At 35.5% G+C, this 12,821-nt stretch overlaps 1 protein-coding gene across 4 annotated transcripts in view; it reads right to left on the minus strand.

The window, feature by feature from the left end:
• FAM227B (family with sequence similarity 227 member B) overlaps positions 1-12,821 on the minus strand; it is a 254,377-nt gene that overhangs the window by 198,666 nt on the left and 42,890 nt on the right. For all 4 annotated transcript variants that reach the window (XR_012330098.1, XM_073800959.1, XM_073800961.1 and 1 more), the window contains exon 10: positions 6,140-6,277. Coding sequence is in view for 3 of the 4 variants with exons in the window: in XM_073800959.1 (XP_073657060.1) it covers positions 6,140-6,277 (138 nt within the window). In the remaining variant the exon portion in view is untranslated. The remainder of the gene's footprint in view (positions 1-6,139; positions 6,278-12,821) is intronic.

A 12,821-nucleotide genomic window follows, 5' to 3' on the forward strand; every position in this document is an offset into this window, starting at 1 on the left:
GCCTCAGTAGGGGAAGCATGTTAAGGCCTAAACAAAAGAGTTCTCTGGCTCCACCTAATGAAGCTTAAAATAAAGCCCCAAGTAGACCAAAATATTTCTGAATAACTAGATCACATCTCAGATAAAACTCAAAAATATTTAATGGAATAAAATAAAAATTTACACAAAACTACAGTTTACTCAAGAAGGAACTGATCATTTGAATAGCACTATATCTATCAGAGAAATGAATTTTTAGTCAAAAACCTTACCACAGAGGAATTTCTAGACCCAGATGGCTTCATTGGTGAATTCTACCAAATACGTAAAGAAGAACAAATACCAAGTTTACACCAACCCTTAGAAAAGAGAAGAGGGGTGAACATTACACTTATTACTAAAATGTGACAGGACAGTACAGGAAAAGAAAACAAAATTTTAGCAAACTGAATTCAGTAGTATACATGAAAAGGTTAATACACAATTGCCAAATGGGATTTTTCCCAGGAATGCAAGGTTAGGTAACACTTGAAAAATCAATCAGTGTAATTCACTGTATTAAAAGACTAAAATAGAAAAACAGTATGTTCTTCTCAACAAATGCTAAAATCCTACATCTATTTGTTAAAAAACAAACAACAACAAAAACCTCTCAGCAAACTAGGAAGGGAATGAAACTACCTCAACCTGATAAAAGATATCTATAAAAGCCTTCAGCCAAAATCTATTTAAAGGTAAGTAACCTAACATTTTCCTCTAAGATCAGGAATGAGGCACGCATGTCTACTCTCACCACTTTTAGTCAACATCTTCTTAAAGATCCTAGCCATAGGCAAGTAAAATAAATAAAAGGCATATAGATTGAAAATAAAGTAAAATGCTCTTTATTCTCAGATGACATGAGTATCCATGAAGAAAAAATCCTAAGAAATCTAAAAAGGCTACTAGAACTAATAAGCAAGTTTAGTAAGATTGTAGGATATTAAGATCAACATAAAAGTATTTTTCTATAGTATTTTTTATATATTACCAGTGAACAATCAGGAATTGAAATTTAAAACACCATATGCAATATTATTTGAGAGATATGTGCAGCATCTATAAAGAAAAAACTAGAAAATATTGCTGAGATAGAAAGAAGTCCTAAATAAATGTGGAAATATTCTATGTTCATGGATTGGAATATCAATATTGTTAAGATGTCAATGCTTCTTAAATTGATAGATTCAACCTAATTCCAATGAAAATTCCAGAGTATATACTTTAAATACTGATAAGCAGTTAAAAAATTATATAGAAATGAAAAGAATCTAGATAGCCAAAATAATTTTTTAAAAGAAGAACAAAGTTGGAGGACTTATAGTACCTGACTCCAAGACATGTTATAAAATTACGATTATCAAGGTAGTTTGGTATTGGCATTAGTGAAACAGAATTCAGAGTACCTGCATAGAGCAATACACATATGATCAAATGTTTTTTTGACAAAGGTTCCAAGATAATTCAATGGGCAAAGGATAATCTTTTCAACATATGGTGCTAGAATAATATGCAAAGAAATGATCCTCACTGCTTACTTCATATAATTTTCAAAAATTACTCAAAATGAATTAGAGACCTAAGTGTATAATAGGAGCTACAATTCTAAGCTATAAAATTATATACTATAAAATTTCTAGAAGAAAACATGGGAGAAGATCTTGGTAAAATTGGGTTCACAAAAAAATTCTTGAATATGACACAAAAAAGCACATACCCTATTGGAAAAAATTATAAATTTGATTTTACCATATTATAAACTTTTGCCTTTCAAAGTACACTATTATAAAATGAAAAGGCAACTACAGACTAGAAAAGAATATTTGTAAAATATATACCTGTTAAAGGATTTGTGTCTAGAATATATAAAGAACTGTTATAACAGAATTAAAATAAGACAAACAACCCCAATAAAAATAGCGAAAAGATTGAAACAGACACTTCAGCAAAGAAGATATACAGATGGCAAATAAGCACATGAAAAGAGCTCATCATAATTAGTCGTTAGAGAAATTAAAGTAAAACCTAACTAAATACCGGTACATAACCCACAAGAATGGCTAAAATTAAAAAGACTGTACAAAGTCTTAGCGAGGAAGTAGAGTAACTATAACCTGTATACTGATAGGAATGTAAAATTTTGGATAAATTTGGCAATTTCTTAAAATGTTATAAAACACTTACCATACTACTCAGCCTTCCAGTACTAGATGCTTACCAAAGATAAATGAAATCCTATGTTTACACAAAGACTTGTACATGAATATTCATAGCAGCTTTATTTATAATAGCTAAATAATGGAAACAATGCAAATGTCTACCAACATGTGAATGGATAAACAAATTGTTGTATATCCTTACCATGGACTATTACTCAGCAATACAGGGGAACAAACTATTAATACCTACATCAAGATGAATGAATCTCAAGATACTTATGCAGAGTAGAAAATGCCAGACAAAAGATAGCACATACTCTATGATTCCATTTACATAAAATTCTAGAAAATGCAAACTAACCTGTAGTGACAAAAATCACATGAGTAATTGCCTGGGGATTGAGAAAGAGGGAGGAACTACAAAAAAGTCTGAGAAACTTTCTGGAATGGTGGATATGTTTCCTATCTTGAAGGTTGTGACAGTTTTATGAGTTTATACATATGTCCAATTGTGAAATTTTATATTCTAAATGTGTGTGGTTTATTGTACATCAATTAGACCTCAATAAAGCTGAAATAAACCATGTAGTTATTTGAAGCAAAAATCCTAACACTGTATAATGTGAGGCCATTATTCATGTAGATCTTCTAATATATATGACAACAACAGCACAAAGGACAAAGGGGAGTATGTGTAGCTATCCGTCTCCAAGTTCCTACATTTTTAGAAAAGTAGGACAACATTAACTTTAAGTAGTATTTTAATAATTTAAGGATGCATTTTGAAATCACTAAGGCAATTGCAAAAAATTCAAGAAGGTGCAGGCAAACAGCCAGTAGAAGAATTAAAATGGAATACTAAAAATATTTGCTTAACCAAATGAAGATAGGGAAGGGGAATTGAAGAACAAAAGACAGGTGAGATAAAACTGAAAACAAACAGGAACATGGTAAAAACAACCCTAATCATGTCAATAGTTATGCTGAATGTAAATGAAGTAATCACTCCAATCAAAAGGAAGAAATTGTAAGACTAAATAAAAAACCAAGATTCAACTATAGGTTGTTTGCAAGACAACCTTTAAACAAGAAAAAACAAAGAGGTTATAAGTAAAATGATGGGAAAAGATACACTATGCAAACCACAAGCATAAGAAAGCTCAAGTGGCTATATTAATATCTGACAAAATAGAACTCATAATTAGATCGATAATTCCCCTAGGAGAATTATCATAGATATGAAGAAATATTTCATAATGATTAAAGGGAAAACATAGTAATTGTGTATGTGCCCAGTAACTTAAAAATGCATAAAGCAAAAATCAGCAGGATTAAGGGGAGAAATAGATAATTCCACAATTGCAGTGGGAGATTTTAACACCCCCTTCTCAGTAATTAATAGAATAATTAAATATCATAAAGATACAGAACGAGAGTTAGCACACTTTTTCTATTAAGGGTCAGATAGTCCAATATTTTAGGCTTTGTGGGCCACATGTGATCTCTGTGGTATATATATATTTTTAAATTTATTTATTTTGGGCTGCGGTGGGTCTTTGTTACTGTGCGCCGGCTTTCTCTGGTTGTGGCAAGCGGGGGCTACTCTTTGTTGCAGTGAACAGGCTTCTCACTGCAGTGGCTTCTCTTGTTGTGGAGCACGGGTTCTAGAGCGCAGGCTCAGTAGTTGTGGCGCCTGGGCTTAGTTGCTCTGCAGCATGTGGTATCTTCCCGGACCAGGGCTTGAACCCATGTCTCCTGCACTGGCAGGCAGATTCTTAACAACTGTGCCACCAGGAAAGTCCCTCTGTGGTATATTCTTTATTGTTTTTTTTTTTTTTTTTTTAACAACCCTTAAAAATGTAAAACTCATTCTTAGCTCATAGGATGTATAAAAAATAGGCTGCAGGCCAGATTTGGTCCACAGGCTGTAGTTTGTTGAATCTTGATATTGAAGATCTGAATATCACTATCAACCACCTTGATCTAATTGAGATTTACAAAATAATTGCAGAATACACATTCTTCTCATGTGCACATTGAATGTTCACCAAGATAGACCATGTACTGTACCATAAAACAAGTCTCAATACACTTCAAAAGATTGTAGAGTATATGCTCAGACCACAGTATATTTAAAATTGGAAATCAGTAATTTTTTTTTTTTTTTTTTTTTTGCGGTACACGGGCCTCTCACTGTTGTGGCCTCTCCCATTGCGGAGCACAGGCTCCGGACGCGCAGGCCCAGCGGCCATGGCTCACGGGCCCAGCCGCTCCGCGGCATGTGGGATCCTCCCAGACCGGGGCACAAACCTGTGTCCCCTGCAATGGCAGGCGGACTCTCAACCACTATGCTACCAGGGAAGCCCTAGAAATCAGTAATTTTAAGGTATCTAGAAAAGCCCTAAGTATTTAAAAATTAAATAATACATCTCTAAATAATCCATAGGTCAAAACAGAAATTATACTGGATATTAGAAAATATTTTGGATTAAATGATAACGAAAATATATCAAAATTTGCAGAATGTAGCTGAAACAGGAATTAGAGAAATTTATAGCTTTAAATGTTTATATAAAAGAGGGAGAGAGACAACAATAAAACAAATAGGATAAATTCAAACATTTGGTGGATAAAGGATATATGGGAGTTCCTTATACTATTCTCAACACTTTTCTGTAAGTTAAAATGAAAAAAAAAAATAGAAAGCTCCCGCAACCTCCTTAATTTTATATTCAGCCAAGTTGTTATTCACATGTGAGACTGAGAAACAAAGAGAGATAAGATTGGGTCAAGACAGTGGATTATGTCTCTTTCCATCCAAAATTACAAATATGCATGAAGCTCTGTAAAAACCAGGGTGACATTAGCAAATAAGAAATTTCACATAACTACTAAAAGATAGAAATCAGACAGGATGACATCTATGGGGATAAGAGTGGAGAAGAATCAAAGTACTAATCAGAAGAGCAGTAATTAACTAATTAAACACTTTTGGAATCAGAAATTAACTGACGAGCCGCTTTCAGAAGAGTAGGTTGAGTAGGTTAGTCTCTCCTTGCCCTGGCCTATATCAAGAATTATGATGGAAAGGTATTTCCCTCTACACTAGTGGTTCTTAACTTTGCCTGCACATTGAAATCATCTGGGTAGCTTTAAAAAATACTGAGCCTCAGATTCTTATTTAATTGGTCAGAAATGAGGCCTGAGCACCAGACCTATGTTTAGTATTGAAATATAGTATAAATTAGAGAAAAATAAACTTGCCTTAAAGTGCTAATCAATGTAGAGTTACTGAGAAGTTTCGTCCTGGTACAGGAATTTGGGAGGTAGAAGAGAATACAAAAATATATCTATGTGAATTGCTATTTCAAGTAGTCTGTAAGCGGACTATTTAATAAGTAAGCATTTGGAAAAAACAAAATACTGGACTACAACTACCTTCCTTTATAACAAAATAAACCCCAAGTGGATTAAAGAGTTGAATAAAACATGGAAATAAAAAAGTACTAGAAAAAAAGAACAGGTAGATTCTTTTTTTCATAATATTAGGTAAGTAAGTCCTGACAAACATGCCACAAAACTGAAACTACAAAAGACATTATTTAAATTTACTGAATAAAAACTTTAAACTTATCTATTGGTAAAACACATTATTAACCAGAGAGCAATACAGCTAAAAATTAAGAATATTTGTAGTGTTCTTACAAACCTGAGAAGTTCCCGCAGATCAATATAAAAACATAGTAACATGCAAATGAGAAAAGGACTTAAGCACATGCTATTTTTTTAATGAAAAACTAAAATATAAAGCAATATTCAAATTACTATAATACCCATCTATAAATCAAATGTTATTTTAAGACCCTCACCAGAAAATAAATCATTAGAAAATTTTGACAAAAAAATAATGATACACTTGATTTTGGCTATTTCAATCAGAAGTATATAATAAATTTACTTACAAGTTGATATGCGTCCTTGACTTCTTGCAATCCTGTCCTTTATAGATTCTGAAGGTGTTTTCTTGCTACCATGAATGGTTGTTGTGGAGAGTTCGTTCAGCTTCCAGTGGGTCCAAAAGTCTTTTTTAGGTTTTAAACCTGTTGATACAAATATGTACATTTAGCCAAAGAAATTAGGAGTTTAAAAATATCTTTTGTCAAAGCCTTTTTAGGAGCATTATACATTTCATTCTCACAACAGTCCTGTGAGGACTGTCAGTCTCAAGTTTCAAAAGAGGAAATCTCTACATAGAAATGTTAATATCTTATCACATAAGACTGAGAATTAGAAAAGAGATAAGCTTGATATATACCTTTCTGACTCATAGACATAAGCTAAGTTCATAAATGGACATAAGGGGAGATTAATATTGTGAAAACTTGGAAAGGACCTAAATATCCAGCAACAGTACATCCATACAGTGGATCATGAAGTATCCATTAAAAGTTACCTTGTAAGTATTTGTTAACATATAAAGGCAATCATAACATGTTTTTATGTGAAGGACAATTTTACCATATACATATGTGTGACTATAGCTTAAACATTAACATGATTTCCTCTCAGCATAGGTGATTATTGTTTTCAAAATTTCCCTATCTGTATTTCCTATTATTTTTAAAATAATGTTTATGAATCAGTTATAGTACCCTAAAAGAAATAAAAATAAATTCCATTTAAAAAGTTCCATTTTTGTTCCAAAAACTGTACAGGGTTGAATAATTGATTTAACCACACTAAACATTTATATACTCAGCAATAAAAATGAGAACAATATAAATTCCTTTGCATACTCCATATGTTTATTCTGATGGTTGAGACAGTATATGTTAATGTGTTCAGTAAATGGGAAATATGAGCTAATATTATCATCATTATTAATATACATTGATATACTCATAAACATAGCCAGTATTTTCTCAGCAGTGAGTATTCAATGAGGATTATTTGCTATATTTAGATATCAAATTGGAATTTTCTAAGTGTTTTTAGATTTGGTTATTGCCTATTTCACATTAGTTGCCACTAGATAAAATATTCAGAAGCCTGAAGTGTGATTCGTTTGAATGTTCCTCCATAGATTGTCTATGTTTTAAAATATATAGTGTATTTGTGGAAAATCTGGGGTATAGTAAGGCTAACAGATCAGGAGATTAAAAGACAGTTTTTTTTTTATTGAGAGGGGGATCAATGTCAGAGCAGGAAGACATGGAGCTCACTTGCTCTCACAAACACATCAAAAATACATCTAGGGGCTTCCCTGGTGGCGCAGTGGTTGAGAGTCCGCCTGCCGATGCAGGGGACACGGGTTCATGCCCCGGTCCGGGAGGATCCCACATGCCGCGGAGAGGCTGGGCCCGTGGGCCATGGCCACTGAGCCTGTGCGTCCGGAGCCTGTGCTCCGCAGCGGGAGAGGCCATAGCAGTGAGAGGCCCGCGTACCGCAAAAAAAACAAAAAACAAAACAAAAAAACAAAAAACCCATCTACATGTGGAAGATTACTCAAAGAAAACTAATTGGAAACCGGCAGAATATCTCCTATAAAACCAAAACTGCAAGGAAGATCTCCATGTAACTGGGTAGACTTGGGGGGGGAAAGACATCGGGTTGGAACCAGCACCCCTGGAGGGGTCTGTAAGGAAGAGAAAGGTCCACAAAGGTGGACCCTTGCCCTGGGGAGCCCCCATGCCTGTTGGGAAATCCACTGAGACAGAAGAGCTGGAGAAGCCTAGACTCTAATTGTAAGGAGTGCGTGTGTGCTGGCTTGCCAACAATCAGAGCAGAGAGAGACTTGCACTGATGGCTGCCACCTCATCACACTTCCCAGTTTGAAGGGGCAAGTGCCCAGTGCCCCTCACTCCACACTACAGCCTGGCAGGAGATCAGGGGAAAGATTCAGTCTACCTGCTAGAAGTGGGATTGCTGAATCACACGGGAGTTCTATTTTCAGTTTTTTGAGGGACTTCCATACTGTTTTCCATAGTAGCTGCACCAATTTACATTCCCACCAACAGTGCACAAGGGTTCTCTTTTCTCTACATCCTTGCCAACATCTGTTATTTGTAGTCGCTTTGATAATGGCCATTCTAACAGGTGTGAGGTGATATATCATTATGGTTTTTACTAGCATTTCCCTGGTGATTAGTGATGTTGAACATCCTTTCATGTACCTGTTGGACATCTGTATGTCTTCTTTGGAAAAATGTCTGTTCGGTTCCTCTGCCTATTTTTAAAATCAGATTGTTTCCTTTTTGCTGTTGAACTGAGTTCCTTTTATCTTTTGGATATTAACCTCTTATCAGATATAATTTGCAAATATATTCCATAAGTTGTCTTTTCATTTTGTTGTTTTCTACTATGCAGAAGCTCTTTAGTTTGATGTCGTCCCACTTACTAATTTTTGCTTTTGTTGCTTGTGCTTTTGATACCATATCCAAAAAATTGTTGTGAATACATATGTCAAGGAGATTTACCACTATGTTTTCTTCTTAAGAGTTTTATGGTTTCAGTTCTCTACTCCATTTCAAGTTAATTTTTGTGAGTGGCATAAGATAGGAGTCCAATTTCATTATTCTACCTGTGATGATCCAGTTTTCCCAACACCATTTATTGAAGAGACTATCCTTTTCCCATTGAGTATTCTTGGCTCTCTTGTCGAATATTACTTGACTGTGTTTGTGAGGGTTTATTTCTGGGCTCTCAATTTTGTTCCATTGGCCTATGTTGTCTTCTTTCCTATAGTTTCCATGTCTTGCTCAAATTACATATCTGATCATACATGTTATCTATCCATCTTTTCCACTAGAGCATTTACTATATTAATCATAGTTACTTAAAATTTCCTGTCTGATATTCTAATATCCGTGTCATATCTAAAACTGGTTCTGATGATTTGTCTCTTGATAGTGTGTTTATTTTTTCCATTGCTTTTTTGTAGACTTCATAATTTTTGTTGAAAGTCAGACATATTGTGTAATGCAGTAAAGATGAGGTAAATAGTTTTCAGGCCTTGAAATGGGCTTTTTGTTTGGTCTTAAGCATGGGTAATTAAGTCAATCTGGAAGGGAATTGAGAGTTGGGCTGTGTTTGGGTTTTGTTGTTACTATGATTACCTTTAGTACTCTACATGCTTCAAATTCCTCTTATGATGTAAACTGCCTTGCCAGAGGTTTTTGTTTTCTCTTAGTTTACTTCCACATCAGCATCTGCTCCACTCTCAGTTTTAGATCTTTTGTGTCTTCTCAGAAATGGTCTTTTCCACACTTGTGCCCCTCTCCCAGCAGTAGACTGCTGTTACCTGTCAGTTGATGTTTGTTAGCCTGGTAGTGGTAGGTATTCTCTGTTCTGAATCAGCATCAGCGTTGGGTTTTGTTCCTGGGTCTTGGGATAGGGTCTTCTCAGTAATCCAGCCTTGCCCCAGCTGTAGCAAACTTGTTCTTGGCCCAGTATGCATTCCTGGCCTCTGGGGTAGAGGTAGTTTTCTGTTTCCCAGGTGAGCTGTGTTTCCACTTCTTCCCTAAGGGCAACTGCATTTGCTGCTCTTCCTCCCCACAACCTTTCCCCCTCCTGCTGTGGCTTAAAGCTTGTTGTTGTTGTCAACATAGAGGAGATAGAAGGGTCAAGGCAAGGCTTTATGCCTTTTTTGCAGTGCTTCTATTACATTCCCCCAGGCTTTCTCAAGACTGTTATTCCACCCTCAGTATTTCTTGTAAGATGTGTGGAGAGAAGCTTGCAAGAGAGGGCAACTTCTCCCTTGTTTTATGTAGTTACTAAGGGTTCTATATTCTCACACTAGACCACACTCAGCTTTAAGCAATTCATTAAAAATTTTGGCTAAGGGAATTCCCTGGTGGTCGAGCGGTTGGGACTCCGTGCTTCCACTTCAGGGGGCTGGGGTTCAATCCCTGGTCGGGGAACTGAGATCCTGCAAAGCACGTGGCGCAGACAAAAAAAAATTTTTTTGTTGTTGAATTCTTCTTACTGGCTTTTATGGTATCTGGCTGCATCTGCCCCCGAAGAGCAAGTGCTTGCATCTGGTCTCTCCTTGGAGGCCCCTTTCTTTAGATTTGGGGTTGACTGCTCTGCAATCTCTGATGGGTTCAAGGAAAGTTTTGAATTTCCAGACAGTCCAGTGTTTTTTGGTGGAAGGGTAGAAGTAATATCATTTTAGTTTTCTACATCCTAAGCAGAAGCCAGAAGTCATGGCACAAATTTTAATCTTGCTCATTGTAAGGCTGCCATGTGGGATTCAGTCATAAGGCTTGTGCCAAAATCTAGCCAATCGTACAAAATCTTAATGTGTCTCTAGAGAAGTAGCCTCCAAAGTCTTCCATATCCTAATCTTCCCAAATTGTGAATGTTACATGGCAAAGGGGAATGAAGGGAGCAGATGGAATTAAGTTTGTAAATTGGCTAACCTTACAATAGGGTATGTGGGCTTGTCCAGGTGAGCCCAATGTAATCAGAAGGGTCCTTAAATATGGAAACGGAAGGTAGAGGAGTCAGTATCAGAGTGATGCAATATGAGAAAGACTGACTATCCATTGCTGGCTTTGATAATGAAAGAGGGCCATGAGGCAAAGAATGGAAACAGCTTCAGAAAAGTTGCAAAGAAACAGATTCTCCCCTAGAACCTCTAGAAGAACACAGCCCTGCCAAACATCTTCATTTTAGCCTAGTGAAACTCATTTTGGACTTCTGATTTCCAGAACTATAACACATTTATGTTGTTTTAAACTAAGTAGTAATTTGCTATAGTAGCAATAGGAAACTAATACAGTCTCTGGTGCTCTAAGAATTGTGTATAAGGAGCTCTGGTAACAAAAATTTTGTTTGTGAAAAACGAACCAAAAATGAAAGCCAAATGACAATGTAAGAAATCAAACTGAATATAATGTAAATAACCTAATAAAGTGATTACTTCATCCTGATAAAAAGGAATTTTTTTTTATTAAGGAGGAGAAATTGAATCAAGTATTTTAGATCTATGCTATAAACATCTCAACAAAGAAATAAGAAAAACATGTCTTATAAAATTCTTTCAACAAGTGCTCTAGCCAATACAAAATAATCACAACTGAGAGATAAAAATCTTACTAAAAGTTGAAAAGGTTGTTTATGAGCATAGACTCAGAAAACATGTGACTCTTGAATAGGTATGCAATGTGAGAAATGCATTGCAAGAGAAATCTGTACATATTCATGATTAAATAAACCATAGAGGCTCTAGTGCAGCTACCACTACTGCCTTTGTTTTCAACTTAAATTTTTATCAATGAATAAAAATTAAAATGAACAATCATGTACAGTTCAATGAATCTTCACAAATTTAATATATGGTGTCCATGTTACCAGCCCCCAGAAACAAAATATTCAGCACTCCAGGTGCCCTCCTTTCTAGCCAGGACCAATTCCCAAGAATAAACATTATCTTTACTTCTAAAATTATAGCTTAGTTTTGCCAGATTTTGAACTTTGTATCAGTGGACTCAAACAGGATCTACTCTTTTGTGTCTGGGCATTTTTCCCCCCTCAACCTTGTTTCTGTGATTTGTTCATACTATTGTATATAATTCTAGTGTGTTCATTCTCATTGCTGGTAGTATTTCATTATATGAATATTCCACAGTTTATCTAAATTTCATATTATTGATGGGCATTTGGACAGTTTGTTTTGATTATTATATAAATAGTGCTGCTAAGAACATTTTGTGCTTTTGGTGTACAGAAGTATGTACATTTCTGTAGGTTATGTACCTGGGAGTCATAGATATGCTGGTCCAAACTCACATATGTTCAGCTTTATTAGATATTGATTGTACACTCCCACCAGCATGGCTGCCTTTTATCTTAAGAAAATGCAGGTTTGAATTTTTTTAACTCTGTTTGAGATAAGTGTACATTTACATGCACTTGCAAGAAATAATACAGAGAGATCCCCATACCCTCTATTTAGTTTCCCACAATGGTAACTAATACCTTGTAAAACTATAATATGGTATCACAACCAGGATATAGACAATGATATAGTCAGGATATGGAACGGTTCCATCACAAGGATTCCTCGAGTTTCCCATTTTAGCCACACCTGCCCTCCACTTTAAACCATTTTTTCTGCCTGATGTGAAGTTAATAGGTGAGGAAACAATAGATGATCCTTTTGCTACAGAAATGTTTTCTACTAAGGTGAAGTAGCCCCCAGAGAAGTATTGAAACAAGTGTTCAACAGGGATGACTAGCCTATGTTGGGAGGATATGCATTCATAAACAGCCGTATTCAGACTAGAAGTGAGCAATGAAGTTTACTAAAGATAGATCAATTTTGTGCCTGTGTAGATGGTTTTATAATAAAACTGAGATCATTCCACCTTTTGTGAATCCTAGGGTGTTAATCAAGTACGTCTTTTAGCATATGAATAATAAAGCCCAAGTAGTTGCTGGGAAACACTGGGAGGATTAGGGAGGCCTTACTTCCTCTAAGTCTTCAGAAAAATTTCCCTTTTCCTTCTCTGCAACAATTTTTCATAAATTAAATACCGGTGTTTTTATTTTATTCACCTCAGGGGGCAATATTCCATTACTCATAGGAGTTCAGACACTGGAGTCTGACAGGCTTAAGTTGAAATCCTGGTTCGTTACTTA

This window comes from Tursiops truncatus, chromosome 2 (genome assembly GCF_011762595.2).
Source record: "Tursiops truncatus isolate mTurTru1 chromosome 2, mTurTru1.mat.Y, whole genome shotgun sequence".
Taxonomy (NCBI): domain Eukaryota; kingdom Metazoa; phylum Chordata; class Mammalia; order Artiodactyla; family Delphinidae; genus Tursiops; species Tursiops truncatus.